Source organism: Lonchura striata, chromosome 5 (assembly GCF_050655825.1).
Source record: "Lonchura striata isolate lonStrDom1 chromosome 5, ASM5065582v1, whole genome shotgun sequence".
NCBI lineage: Eukaryota > Metazoa > Chordata > Aves > Passeriformes > Estrildidae > Lonchura > Lonchura striata.
The window spans coordinates 19,413,784-19,426,995 of record NC_140707.1 but is presented as its reverse complement, the minus strand read 5'-3'; the positions used below and the strand labels follow the sequence as shown (position 1 = coordinate 19,426,995).

General features: G+C 41.4%; 1 protein-coding gene across 4 annotated transcripts in view; it reads left to right on the top strand.

Annotated features, from left to right (window-relative positions):
* Nucleotides 1-13,212, top strand: part of SHANK2 (SH3 and multiple ankyrin repeat domains 2) — a 279,014-nt gene that overhangs the window by 96,007 nt on the left and 169,795 nt on the right. For all 4 annotated transcript variants that reach the window (XM_085581233.1, XM_085581231.1, XM_085581232.1 and 1 more), the window contains 2 exons: nt 3,313-3,622; nt 8,015-8,184. In XM_085581233.1, the coding sequence (XP_085437359.1) occupies nt 3,313-3,622; nt 8,015-8,184 (480 nt within the window). The remainder of the gene's footprint in view (nt 1-3,312; nt 3,623-8,014; nt 8,185-13,212) is intronic.

The following is a 13,212-nucleotide window of genomic DNA, read 5'->3' as shown; positions in this document are numbered from 1 at the left end:
TCAATTCCTGCAATTTCTTTTTCAAAATTATTTGATGTTAGGCAGTCCATTTAGGCAAGTGGTTATTAAAGCTGGATGTGACTTTATTCCTTTTAGGATTTTCTCTGAAGAATCAAGTAGTTATAAAAATGTTTTTGTTCCCTAAGAAATGCATTTGGAGATACAGAAAGATTTTCCTAGGTGAATTTTATCAGTGAATGGTGCTGAATTGCACCTTCAGATGTATGAAGTGCCAGGAATAGAATTCGGAGAACTGCAGGAAGGATTATGTGGTACTTTCAAGTATGCTTTTAGAGATGATAAATTTAAACTTTTGGGGCACAGAATTGGTTCAGTATTTTCATGTCATTTTATATCAAGTGTTTTTCCAAAGAAGTTTTGCCACAGTTATTCTTGCAGTTCTGAAACATGGTGAAATATTCGGGGAAAGCAGAGTTCAATAGGGACTAAAGCATGGACATTTGCATTTCATCATTTTTTGTTGTAGTTCTGTTTTTTAATTGTGAAAATAATATAAATAATACTGATAAGCAGCTAAAAAAATACCCACCCACTTACAGTTTGCAGATTGCTGGGGAAAAGAAACAGTTGGGTGGAATATTAATCACTTCAGGCACAGAAATGCTTATTTTTAACTCTTTCTATAAAAGATTTGTGTTAGACACACATCAATTGGTGTAATTAGTTGTCCTCTTCTCTATTTCCTGTAGTAAAGGCTAATTTTGCTCATAGTTCTCAAGAATAGAACATTAATAGCAAAACAAAAGCTAAACTCTTAATTAAAAGAGTTATTAATGCTTATTTAATGCTCTTAAATATGAACATTAAATGCTTGTAAAATGCTCCTGAAGTGTGTAAGGGAAAAAGATTTCCTTTCCTCCGGTGCCTGGAGGGTGGTTTCTCCAATCTGTCAGTACAGATGTGCCCTGCAGCTCTCTGTCCGTGCTGTCACCGTGCCCTGGCACCCTGTCCTTGTCCTCCCTCCCACCAGCAGAGACCCCACCAGCCTCTCCAGAGTCCCAGTAAACGTCCCCAAAACGCTGGCAGGATTTTGTTTTCTCTGCCTGTGGCTGGAAGGGCTGGGCAGGCTGCTTTCAGTTTAATGAGAAATTAATTAAAATCTAAAGGTCAGAACTCAATTTTTACTGAATCCAAGGCAAACTTTGGTGACCTAAAGGAACAGCACTAGACCTTCTGGTAGCAAACCTGAGCATGCCAAACATCCCCTGTACTCAGTTTACGTGTTTTCTCCTTGACTGAATTCTGCTTTATTGTACCTGGAAAAGATCCCATCTTCAATGAAGTGTTTTCTGGAGCTGTATTCCAAATGTCAAAAATAAAGGAATGTAGAAATGTATCTCTGCCCCACACGTCGACTTAAGGGTCTGTATGTGCCAGTTTTGGAGACAAATGCTGTGAGTTTGCTGCAAGTTAGCACTAACTGGGGCTTTCACTGTGACATCTGAAGCACCAAGGTGTTCTCATGACACCCTCAGCTGCTTTGAAACCTTAAAGAAATATGGAATGGGGAAAAACTTGAAATTTCAGGAAAATTAGCCAGAGTTTCTGCTAGTTTCTAGCATAAGCATTGGACTTCTGTGCTTTCTCCCTTTTTAACAGCTTTTAAAGTCTATTTCCCTTATTTCAAAGGAAGCAGGGGAATGAATTGAAGCTGTTTCTGTGCATGCTGTTCCTGTGTTTGGTTGTTCAGATGTTGTTGAGCCATTTACTAGAGGAAGTTTCATTTCACTGGAAATACCAAGGATGTTATTGTAAAAAATTCAGGATTCTAATTGATAAACTGTAATCATAAACTGACTCTGGTGAAAATGATACAAACCATTCTTTTACTCACAGTTCCATCCCTATTTTATGCTATAAATATGCTTTCAGCTTTGCACTGAAACCTTAAATTTTGCTTTGTTCTCTCAATTAAAGGCTCTATTTCAAGGCAGGACAGATTGATTCCTATCTATATTCATATTTATGTGAATTTATTTACTTGCATTATGACAGACATTCTTACTCTGTTTTTTTTTTTTTTTTTTTTTTTTTGTGGTTTTGAAGGGTATTGAATGAGTAGAAATTTCTGGCTTTTTATAAATGGCACTTACTGGCACTTTAGACAAGAAGGATGATATTTTGTGGGTCTTCTTTCCCAATTTAAATATGATTTTTTTCTTTGAGAATTACAACACCTCAGTGAAGCCCTCAGAATAATGCCTGGCTGCCTTTTGTTAGTTATGCCACTGTGACTTTTTGAATGTAAATCTTTGCACTTTGGCTCAGGTTTTGTGACCCCATGAGCTCCACCGAGAGAAATTAATGAGGGCAGTTACAATAGCAGGGATCAAGGCCACCATGAGGTTTTAGGGTCAATTCCTTTATGACAGGGCAGGAAATTCCATCACATATGCTGATAATTGAGTCCTTTTTTATTAGGGAATTTGCCTTCTAAGTTGTACTTGGGACAAACTGACCCACTGGATTGGGAAAAAACGAACTGGAAAATGGTGTGAATGCTCGTGTGTACCAGGAGCAAGCATGGAGGGCTGGACCCTCTGCTCGGAGTTAGATCTGTGTCACCCTTGCTTTGGTTTGTGTTGTGGCTCTTTCATTAAGGAGTTTCTTGGAGCCTTTGGATACCTTGGTGTTCCCTCTGGGATGTGGCACGTGACGGAGCCAATGTATTACCCTGGGGTAATATGCTCTATATATCATAGTAATGGATGTGGTAGGAATGCCAGGATTAGAAAGAGGGGAATGCCTGGGGATTGCAGTGTAATAGAGTTCTGCCAGGACAGGAAGACGCGTCCTCGATTTTTAACCTGCAAGATGGGGATAAGGTGAATGTTCACAGATTTCAGGTTAGGCCTGAACTTGAACTTAGGTCTGGACCAGTTTGGGTACCAAGTGGGGGATGGAAACTGCAAGTCCATGCATCAGGAATTTTGCTGGGCAGCTCTGTTCTGTGCCTTTCTGACTGAATGTGACAACACAGCACTCAAAAGAAGTGCTGAGCCTCAAACTTGGCAATAATGAGGTGTTTCCCATTTCCTAGAGCACAGTTCAGAGTGTTCAGCAGGCTCAGGGCACTGGTGTTGCCTCACCATGTTTTCAAGCCAGCAAACAGGTTAATGTTGCTCTGTTGTTTTTGATTTAATGATGTTCTAAAGATAATTTGATCAGCTCTGCTGGCAAGGTGGAGTTTCTGTCTCTGCAGAAGAAACAATGCCATATGTTGCATGTGGTGGTAAACACACATGGATGTGAAATAATCTGAGATCACCCTCCATGTCTTTATTTGCACAGTGCCCTTTAGGGAGGCTCCCACCTACTCCAATAGGAGGAGGAGGCCTCCCAGCACCTTGGCAGCCCCCCGGATCCTGCTCCGCTCCAACAGCGACAACAACCTGAACATCAACAACCTCCCCGAGTGGTCAGCCTCCTCTTCTGCCTCTTCACACCGCAGCCTTTCCCCTCACCTGCTCCAACAGATGCAGAATAATCCCAATGGAACTGTAAAAACTGTGGGGAGTTACACTCCATCCTCCCGGAGCCGCTCGCCGTCCCTCAACAGGCTGGGAGAAGATGCCAAGAGGCAGCAGCACAGGCACATCAGGTGAGCTTTGGCTGTTTCACAACACAAGGTACTCCTAAAAGCACCATGCTGGCCTGCCACGTTCCTTTATGTTATTTACACTCTAGAATATATAGTTATTCTTTCTCAGCACAGTGGACCGTGCCCAAGTGTAAATATTTTAATTGGAAGCACCAAAGCCACCAAAACTGTTTCCTTAAAGAGCTTCAGCAGCCAGGCAGACTTTCAAGTTCAGCAGTGACTTAACACAGATTTTGCACCTCCAGCTCAAAGTGCTGGCTCTGCACATCATCCCATAGTTGAAATAAGGATTGTACATAACAGTGAAGCAAACTTCTTCTGGGATACCTGGTCCCTTCACAGAACTATTGGTCATGCCTAGAACTTGTGTTGGAGCTGCTCATGGGTGATGGAGCAGAGGCTGTGTAAGTTCTCCCTTCTGTAGGTGTGTACTGAACCAAAGAGTGAAATAGAGGGAGTAATGTGATCTAGCAGGCATTCTGGGCAAATATCCTGCAGCTCTTATCCCACTGGAGAGCAAATCCAACTAATGAGAGTCATGTAGATGTTGTAAGCCATGGAATAAAGCAGAGGGCTGGGGCTAAGTTTTGATCACGTATGGGGGCTGCAGGTTTGAAAAGGCACTGCCCTGGACTCAAGAACTCCTGTCAAATGTGAAAGAGATGGAGCTGCACCAGGACAAGGAGTTAAAGTGCTGCAAAAAGGCTGGGAGGCATCAGAGCTGAGCGCTGCTGGAGAGAACCAGAGCTCACATGTTTTGACCAAACACATGTAACTCATTTGAAAATCAGGCTTTGTCTGTTCTGTTCAGACATATGTATATGTCTGCTGTTCAGAGTAGAAAAGGACCTGGGAATTGTCAAGAAATGCAGCCGTTAGTTTCTCTTTGCTGTTTGTAGGTGTAAGGGATGTTCAGTGGAGTTTTCAAGTTAGTAAAACAAAATGTCATGTAGTTGACACTGCCTCTGTTACCATGCCTGTTCCTCTGCTCTCCCTGGCCCTAGGCACCCAAACTGCCAGGCACTGTGATGGATACAATACTGCTGGACAGGGGAGATCTGGTGAATTGTGAGACAGAGTTGTCTGGCATGTAAGAAGGAGTGAAATTAAAGGGAAGGAAGGGGATACAGATGCTGTATGCCAGTGGTTTCATGCAGCAAGGCAAGCTCATCTTGCTTTGTTGTATGTTATAATAATGGCAAAAATTCATTTGGTATAATTTAGGTGGCATTTCCTCACAGAGCCCAGTAACAGCTCAAGATCAGTCTGTAATGAGGCTTCAACTGGATGAGGAGTTGAAGTGAGGAGGTTGTAAGGTTCTTTTCAGAGAATGAGTGTTCTTTTGTTCCTCTGGATTCTGCTGATGCCACCAGAGTGGGAGGTTCTACCTTAGGGTCAGTGATTATTTTAGCTGAACGGGATAAAAAGTGCCTTTTCATCAGTGTTTCTGGGATAACACACTTCAAATTCTAGGAGTATAAACAATCCTTTGAGCTGGGGGTTACAATAAGAATTTTTTTTTGATTAAGCAAACATTGATTTGCTTTGACTTTGTTCAGCCACTTTCCTCTTCCCTTTCTGAAAAGTAGCTCAGGTGACAATGGGACCTAATTTAATGCCTGAGAGTTTGTGGATATAAAATTTTGGTGTTTCTCTTAGTGCATCAGAATCACAGCATCTGAAACTGCTACCCAGCTGCAGAATTCCCTCTGTGCCACCAAGACTTGTTTCAGAGAAGTCCAGAGTATGTGCAAGTACTGAGAAGAGAGCTGAAGGCTCTCTAAATTTAAAGACAACTAAAAGGATTTATAGATATAATTTTTCCTGCAAATAATGTCTTTTCTTGCCTCAGGCCCATTTTGCAGTCAGAAGTGGTGCCTTATATGACACTTTCCTCACAGATTTTGTTTAACTGCATGACCACCTACTTACTGTTAGCTAAATGTGGGAACTGTTGCTGTCTCTGCTTATTATTTGCAAATAATGACAGTCACTGCAAAGCTGTTGCTCCCCTGAGATGGAAAAGCCCTTTTTGACAGAGCAGAAGGCTGGGTTGTGGGGCAGAAGCAGCCAGAAGGGGCACAGGGATGGAGAAGGTCAGACTGTGACAAAGGGTTAATGAGGTCTGTGGAGAGGTGCTGGAAAGCCATGCTGGAAGGGGTTCATGTGACTTTTGCAGACTGTGTGGCTCAGGTGTTCTGTCCTCTCAAACTGAAAGAGAAGAGATTTAGATTGGATATTAGGAAGCAATTCTTTCCTTAGAGGTTGGCAAGTCACTGGAACAGACTTCCCAGAGAAGCTGTGGCTGCCCCATGCCTGGAAGTGTCCAAAGCCAGGCTGGAACAACCTGCTCCAGTGGAAGGTGTCCCTGTCCATGGCAGGGGGTGGCACCGGATGGTCTTAAAGGTCCCTTCCAAGCCAAATTGTTCTTGATTCTCTAACATTATTGTAACAAGGCTGTTGCTTTTCACAGCAGAATGGTTGGGAGGGGGGGATCTGGGAGTGAAAGGGAAGGGACAGCCTTTGTGTGGAATGTACCCCACAGAAATCAGTGAATGAGATGCCAACACAGCCTCAGTGAGGGCTGAGCTGCCAAGGATGGCCACCTTCTTCTGGCTGAGAGGGAAACATGTCTACACCTCTCTTGAAATCTCCGCATCCTCCTCCTGCTCTTTCTTGGCATGGCACTTGCTGGGCTTGGAGCCCACGCTGGGGACAAGCAAGGGAGAGGAAAGATCTCTTTTTAAAAAGTCCTGCACCCCACGTTGCAGCCCTGATTTCCATTAGTGAGCCTGTTGCCTGAGAAGTTCTGCATTCCTTGTGTGGGTTTAATGTGCCATTTCCCTTTTCTCTTTCAGTGAGGGAGAAAATGAATGTATCTTCTGGGCTCACAGTTAAAGTAGATGCTGGGAGATTACACTGGGAATAGCTGCCACCAGACTAGGCAGAAACCCAGCTTGATCTGGATTTTTTTTTTTTTTTTATGGTGATGACTGTTCCTCCACTTATAAGGAAAAAGGAATGGAGCAAAAGAACTGAAATCTGAATGTCATCTTTTCCAGGCTTTCTTTAAACAACTGTGAGAGTTGGCTGAGGTTTCTGGTGCAAACTCCATCACAGACATGCAACCAGAGCTCACTTCTAAACTCCTGAGTGGGGCTTACCATTAGCAGCATCCCTTCACAGTAACAGAACAGAACAAGGTGAAAGGGGCATGTAGTTCCAAATGAGTTCCAAATGGTGAAGAGATTACTGCAGGAAAACAGGAGTGTTCCTGATAGGAAAGATCCAATAGGTGGGGTTTTTATCAGACCTCTGTACCTGTTGACTTACTGGCTACCATTTTGGTAGGAGACTGGTTTAAAAAAAAAAAAAAAGAAAAAAGAAAAAAAGGTTGAAACTCAGCAGACCCCAGCCGTTGTATTTCATTTTGCTTAACCAGTTTGAGATACTTTCTTACATTAAAGCAAGCAGAGTGTTATAATCACCCTTCTTCCTTTGGCAGCCTAACTTTTCCCCACCAATCTCTTTTAGTATTACTTCTTCTCATTAATATTTTCCTTTTCTAGACTTTGGTTAAGACTGCAAGTTTTTATGCTTTGGGGTTTTTTTGAAGTTGACTGCAAGTTTGTTATGACAGGTTTCCCACCCTCTTTAGTATTTGCCTCGTTCTCTTTTCATATCTTTTTGAGAGTTCACTCATTTTACCACAGGTTTAAGAATGATCTTATGCATTGTTCTCCACCTTTCAACAATTCCTTTTTTATACACCATGTCTGTGAGGTGGTGGTGACCTGTGGCTCTCCTGAGCACATTCTGCAGTCACTGAGTGATCTGGTGATTGCCACCCAGAAGAAATGATCATTTGGAAAATGTTAACCATAAGTACCGGGCTTTATGCAGACCTAAATTTAACCTTGGGCCTTGGAGTGATGAAGTAACTTGATTATTCAGTCCATTTAGTTAATAATTCAGTGCTCTCACTTGTTCACTCTGTGTTACAAAGATATCCATTCCCAATAATTGTAAATACACACAGTTTCAAGTCCCTCTGACAAATTGACATGCTGGGAATGTATGATGGGCATATAAATTTTGAATTTAATTAGGGCCTGGGAATGTGCAAGTTTAATTTGCGGAAAAATGAAAAGCTTTAATGCTGTGTGGTTTCTGTTCTAAGCCATTATGGTCAGGTGAATATTGATCATGTTTCATACTGAAAGATTTCAACTCTTAAAAGCTCCTGTTTGGTGTTATTTCTGCAGGGTTAGATGTCTTACTGGGAGATAGTTTTGTTATTTACTGCTTAATTTAATCCTGCTAATGTGATGGTAAATTATTAACTTTCCCCTTTTGAGTAAGCTGTTAATGATTTTTCATTTCAATTTCCAGTGCCGTTTACAGTCCCAGTGCCAACAAGGATACTCTGTCTGCCTTGGATTATCAGGGTCCCAAAAGGAAGCTCTACAGTGCTGTCCCTGGGAGACTTTTTATCGTTGTAAAGCCATATCAACCTCAAGGGGAAGGGGAAATTCACCTGCACAAAGGAGATCGAGTCAAAGGTGAGCACCTAATTCATTTGGAATAAACCTTTTCTCTTGCTAGGTGGGAATTTTATGTAAAAATTCTCTTTTACACAGGTAGAAATAATATGTATGTGAAAGTTCTTTTATGCATTTGTTTCTTTGCAGTGTATTTTGCTCCTGGTTCTGTTTTGTAACCAATGCATATTTAGTTGCCACTTTAACTGACTTCAAAGTGCTGCCACAACTCACAACTCTGTGTAGTAATAGCACCATTTTCTCTTACCCAGGGCACGGAATTTGCTGCTGGAGCCATTCCAGAGGCACTGCTCCAGGGCTTTAAGGGGTTGTAAACCTGTCAGCTATCTAAACAGCTCAGGAAGGGAATGGGGGTAAGGTCAGCTCTGCTTCAGGTCCTTTCCTCCAGGAACATTTAATTGGTTGAGTAGAAAATGTCCCCTCCTGGGATTTGGGGTAAATGGGTAGGGAGAACCTCCTGTAAATATAATTTTGGAGGAAGCATGGTGGTGCATGTGAGATTTCTGTTCACTACTGCATATACATGCTAAGACCAGGTTTAAATTAAGGCTAAGCTTTGTTATTGCTTTGAAGGCAGTCAATACATCCAGGTACAGCTGAAAAACTGGGAGATAGGGTGTACAGGACTTGCCTTCCCCAGAGTGAGGTGTGAGGCTGTGGTTTTGCACATCCAGGTAAAACAGAATAAAAGAGACTTTGTGTTGGACCCATACAAATCAAACAACAGTTATGGAAATCAAACAAAAGGGATTAAATTCAATGTCCTAAATAAATTTTCTTGTGAAGGGAACTACTTATCTCACAAAGGAAGACTTCAAATACCTTCTCCCTTGAGCCTGCAAACAGTAGCTGGAAAAAAAAATAGGGAGCCATAGAAGGTATTTTTGCATTTTTATTTTTGGATGTACTGATTCTGAGACATTTTTGAGTTTAATAATTTCTGTTAACTCCAGCCCTCAGAAGGTGTTAGACAGAAATTTGAAGGGTGCTGCACTTAAAGGTAAAACATGCAAAATTAATTTTAAATGCAAGGACGAAGGGAGAAGGTTAAACTTAGAGTCTGTAGGGCTGAGAAGATAATTTTGCAGTTCTCAAGTTTGTTCCCTGATCAGGTAGGAAGCAGTGATTATGATCTCATGGTGCACAAGAACTAGGATGAAATTTTGGGGGTACTAAATAACTTTCTCCACTCAGTGTTCATAGAGATCTTGCAAGTGTCAATGGACAAGGAATGAGTGGCTGGTCTGTGGCAGGTGTTGGACACAGAGATGTTCAATTGTCCTGTTGAATTTAAGGGTGCAGGAATATTCTGTTTATGTAGAGGACTGAATATCAACCACACAAGTTCTTCTCACCAGAATAAGACAACTCTGGTCAGTTCTGGGAAAAGACAAGACAGAAATTGTGTTTCCTGGCAAAAGAGGAAACACTGAAACAGGTTGCCTGGAATGCTGAATATTTTAGAGTCATCCCCTATCTGGCAAGTGGTTCACCTTAGGTTTTGAGACTATTAAAAAATAATAAATCCAGATAATAAAAATAATCCCAGAATAAAGGCTTTACATTTCAATGAAGTGTTTTATATTTTTGAAAAATTAATTCAGGAGCCCTTGGTTCTAAGTTACAGTAACAGTCACTGGAAAACATTGCAGAAGGAATTAGTCTACTTTTCATGTTTTCATAAAATGGTGTAGCCTAAATGTGAGACCAGTGATTTTGGGGTGGCACTCTAAATGCTGAAATAAAAAATGGAATTATGGCTAGGATTTCTTCTTTGTGGGGAAAATGTAAGTTTATTGAAAGTAACACATTAATTATTACCGTCATTAAAAGGGGGATGTGCCCATCCTACATCAAATCATTCCTGCAGGGATTATTTTTTCAGCTTCAAGAATATGATTTGCAGACTGAATCAAAATCTGGCAGAATTTTTGCAGGTCCATTTGTTTTAAAGCATTTTAGAGAACTTTGCTGCAAAGTTGGGCAAGATTTCTATGTGTCAGCCTGCTTTTGGAGAGGGTTGGAGAAAGAACAAGTGTACATAGGGATTGTCAGTGTTACTCCCAAGGATGAAACCTTGAGAAATGTAATTTAAGGCTGTTTGCATGGCAGGGCTGGAACAGTGTGTGACAGGCTCCCAGAGCTAATCAAAGGGAAAACTTCCAGAACAAGATCAAATCCTATTTCGTGTTACCATGTCAATGGTTCCTCAGCTGCAGCAAAAAATATGTCAGAATGAACACGGCAAGGTCATGGAGAGAACAAAGAGTGCAGGGAAAAGACAGTGGTGCTTTAAAGAGGTCTCTGTTGTGTAACAGTATCCAAGAAGCTGTTAAAAAATTTTGTGCCAAAAAATCCAGGTCCAATTAAATCTGGATTCCTGTCCCTGTTTCAGTCAAAATATAATTATCGCTAGACAATAAACGTAGTGATAGGACAAGGAGCAATGGTTTTGAACTGAAAGATGGTAGATTCAGACTAGATTTGAGAAGGAAATTCTTCCCTGGGAGGGGGTGAAGCCCTGGCACAGGTGGCCCGAGAAGCTGTGGCTGCCCCATCCCTAGAAGTGTCCAAGGCCAGGTTGGACAGAGTTTGGAGCAATCTGGGATAGTGGAAGGTTACCCTTTCACTGGGAGAAGGTCAGAACAAGATGATCTTGAAGGTCCCTTCCAACCTAAACTATTCCAGGATTCTGTGATGTTTAAAAAAATTACTCCATGTGAGCAGGACCTCCACCCTCCAAAAGCACAGGCAGTAGAACTCAGAGTCTTCAGTGCTGTGGGAGTGCCAAAACTGCTGACTATAAGGAGATCCTGCATATTTTCCTCTTTCTGAGCAGGAATTCTTGGTACTGGATGTATTTTCTGTCTTTTACAGACTTAGCAAGACCATGGCTCAGCCTGTTTGGGGTTTAGCAACTTGCTCTGTGCAGTACTTGGAGGAAATGGGAGAATATTAATCCCCTTGGAATTCAATTTTTCCTTCACTTTGGAAACATACTCACTGAGAAATGGAAAAGCTTTGTCTTGGCCCCTCTCTGCTCCAGCTTGGTGACTGCACTGTTCTGTGTAAGACACTGATGCCCAAGTCCTGTCTCTTGGAGTGCTCTGGGGAGTTCAAATGTGGCCTGGCACTGGCTGTGGGATTGTGCCCCGTATTCAGGCTGACCCCAGGGAGATACTCATCACGAGTACATCCCATGAGACTAATCACAGCAAAGATGTAGCAAGGCATTTTTTGCAGGGATAAAACCCCAGAACAACATATTAGAGAAAGGGATTACTTGGGAAATGTTTTTATGGATTTTCTTTTTTAACTTGGCAGAATTAGAAGGGTCACAGAGAGCGATGAATTCCTAAACTCTTGATGAAAAGTCAGATGTTTTCATCAGATGCAGATGAAGCAGGATTGTTTTTTTTTTTTTCTTTCTAAAACTGGTAGAAGTGCATGAGTGACAATAGTTCACAGTATGTGATACAAGGAAACTGCTCAGAGAAATCTGTGAATGGGCAAGGTTCAAAGAAATGTAAACTAAACAAAATGGTCTTGTATTCATAGGATATTATGTAGCCTGTACAAAAATACCTGCTGTATTTTTAGTTGTTAGTCATACACACTGACATCATTTGTGTGTCTGCCACTCATGAGAGAAGAGCCATGGCTGCTTGCAAAAATAAATCTGATATCTTTATTTATGCCAGAACTGCCCTAATCTTATGTTTTCACATAAATAAAGGAGACCTAGTTTGATTCCTCACTGAAGTACTTCTAATATTTTGTTTTTATATTTTTTTTCTTTCTTCCTTCTGTATCTGAAAGTCCATAGCAATAAATCTGTCACAATCCAAATGCACACTGTAAAACTAATTTGCACATCTGTAAAACTAATTTGAATCAGCTTTTGTGCTCCTAAATTTAATTCTTGCACTGGAAATTAAGTGTTCTCTTTGACAGCAAAACTCAGAGATTGCAATGCTCAAAAAATTCTTTGTGAGCAAATTAGTAGTTTTCTTGTCCATGAAGATAAAGCAATAGAGAAGGTTTTTGTTTGGGAAGGTAACAGGTCTGAGTTCCGGGTGCAGACAGGCTCTGGTCACTTCAAAATTAAACAATCAGAATTGTTTTCAGAGTCTGGGTTATATTAAAGCATACCTAAAATGCACATGAACTATCCTTCACTGATTTAGAAAGAAAAAAACCACCTGATTAAAATACTTTGAGAGCATTTGAAGTCTCACACTGCTCACAGCTTTGTTTTTCTTGGTCTTCTGAGATCCTTCTTCTTTTCAGGCTGCCTTCCTCCCCTGCTCTCTCAGCTTTTTCTAGTGCCCAGGGTATGGAAAACCAGCGAGTTATTTCAGTATCTCAAATATGTTCCAGCAGATTTCCATGAGCCCTCTGAGATAGCTCTGGTGCAGGCACATCACAGAAGAGTTGTGGTAAACCCAAATGCAGCTCTCAGCTCCATTCCTCGGGGTCAGAGGAGCAGGCGTAACTCAGTAGCAGCAGCTCAAGCATCTGCTCTGGGCAGGAAGTCAGTACTTCTGTGCATCAGAAATACTGACCCTTGCAACTCTGCTTTTATTTCAGTGTGATCTCAGCCAGCAGGGCAATCCAAATATATCGCTAACATTTTCATTTCTTGTGAAATCCACTTGTAAGTCATTTTGAAAAAGAAAGATTATTAAACCCCTGCTGTGCTCAGAGATACTGCAAACAGACAGTGCTTGTGGGCAGGAGGAAAGTTGGTCTCCTGGGCTTTTGCACTTGTTAGATTAGTAAACAAAATACTGGGAAGGGATGAGCCTCAGAAAGGCTGTTCTGTTTCTTCAAGAGCATTTTGTACCTTGTGTGGGTAAGTGTGGCAGCAGAATTGAACCTAAGAGGTTTGCAAGGTGTTGTTCAGCTGCTCTTTCACATGAAGGATGAAATGAATGTGAAATGGAATATTAATCTTACCCAGGTTCACTGGTCTGTTTTGCTTCCTTTCTGTCTCCTGATTTGAACGGTTTGATTTCAGTTCTTAGC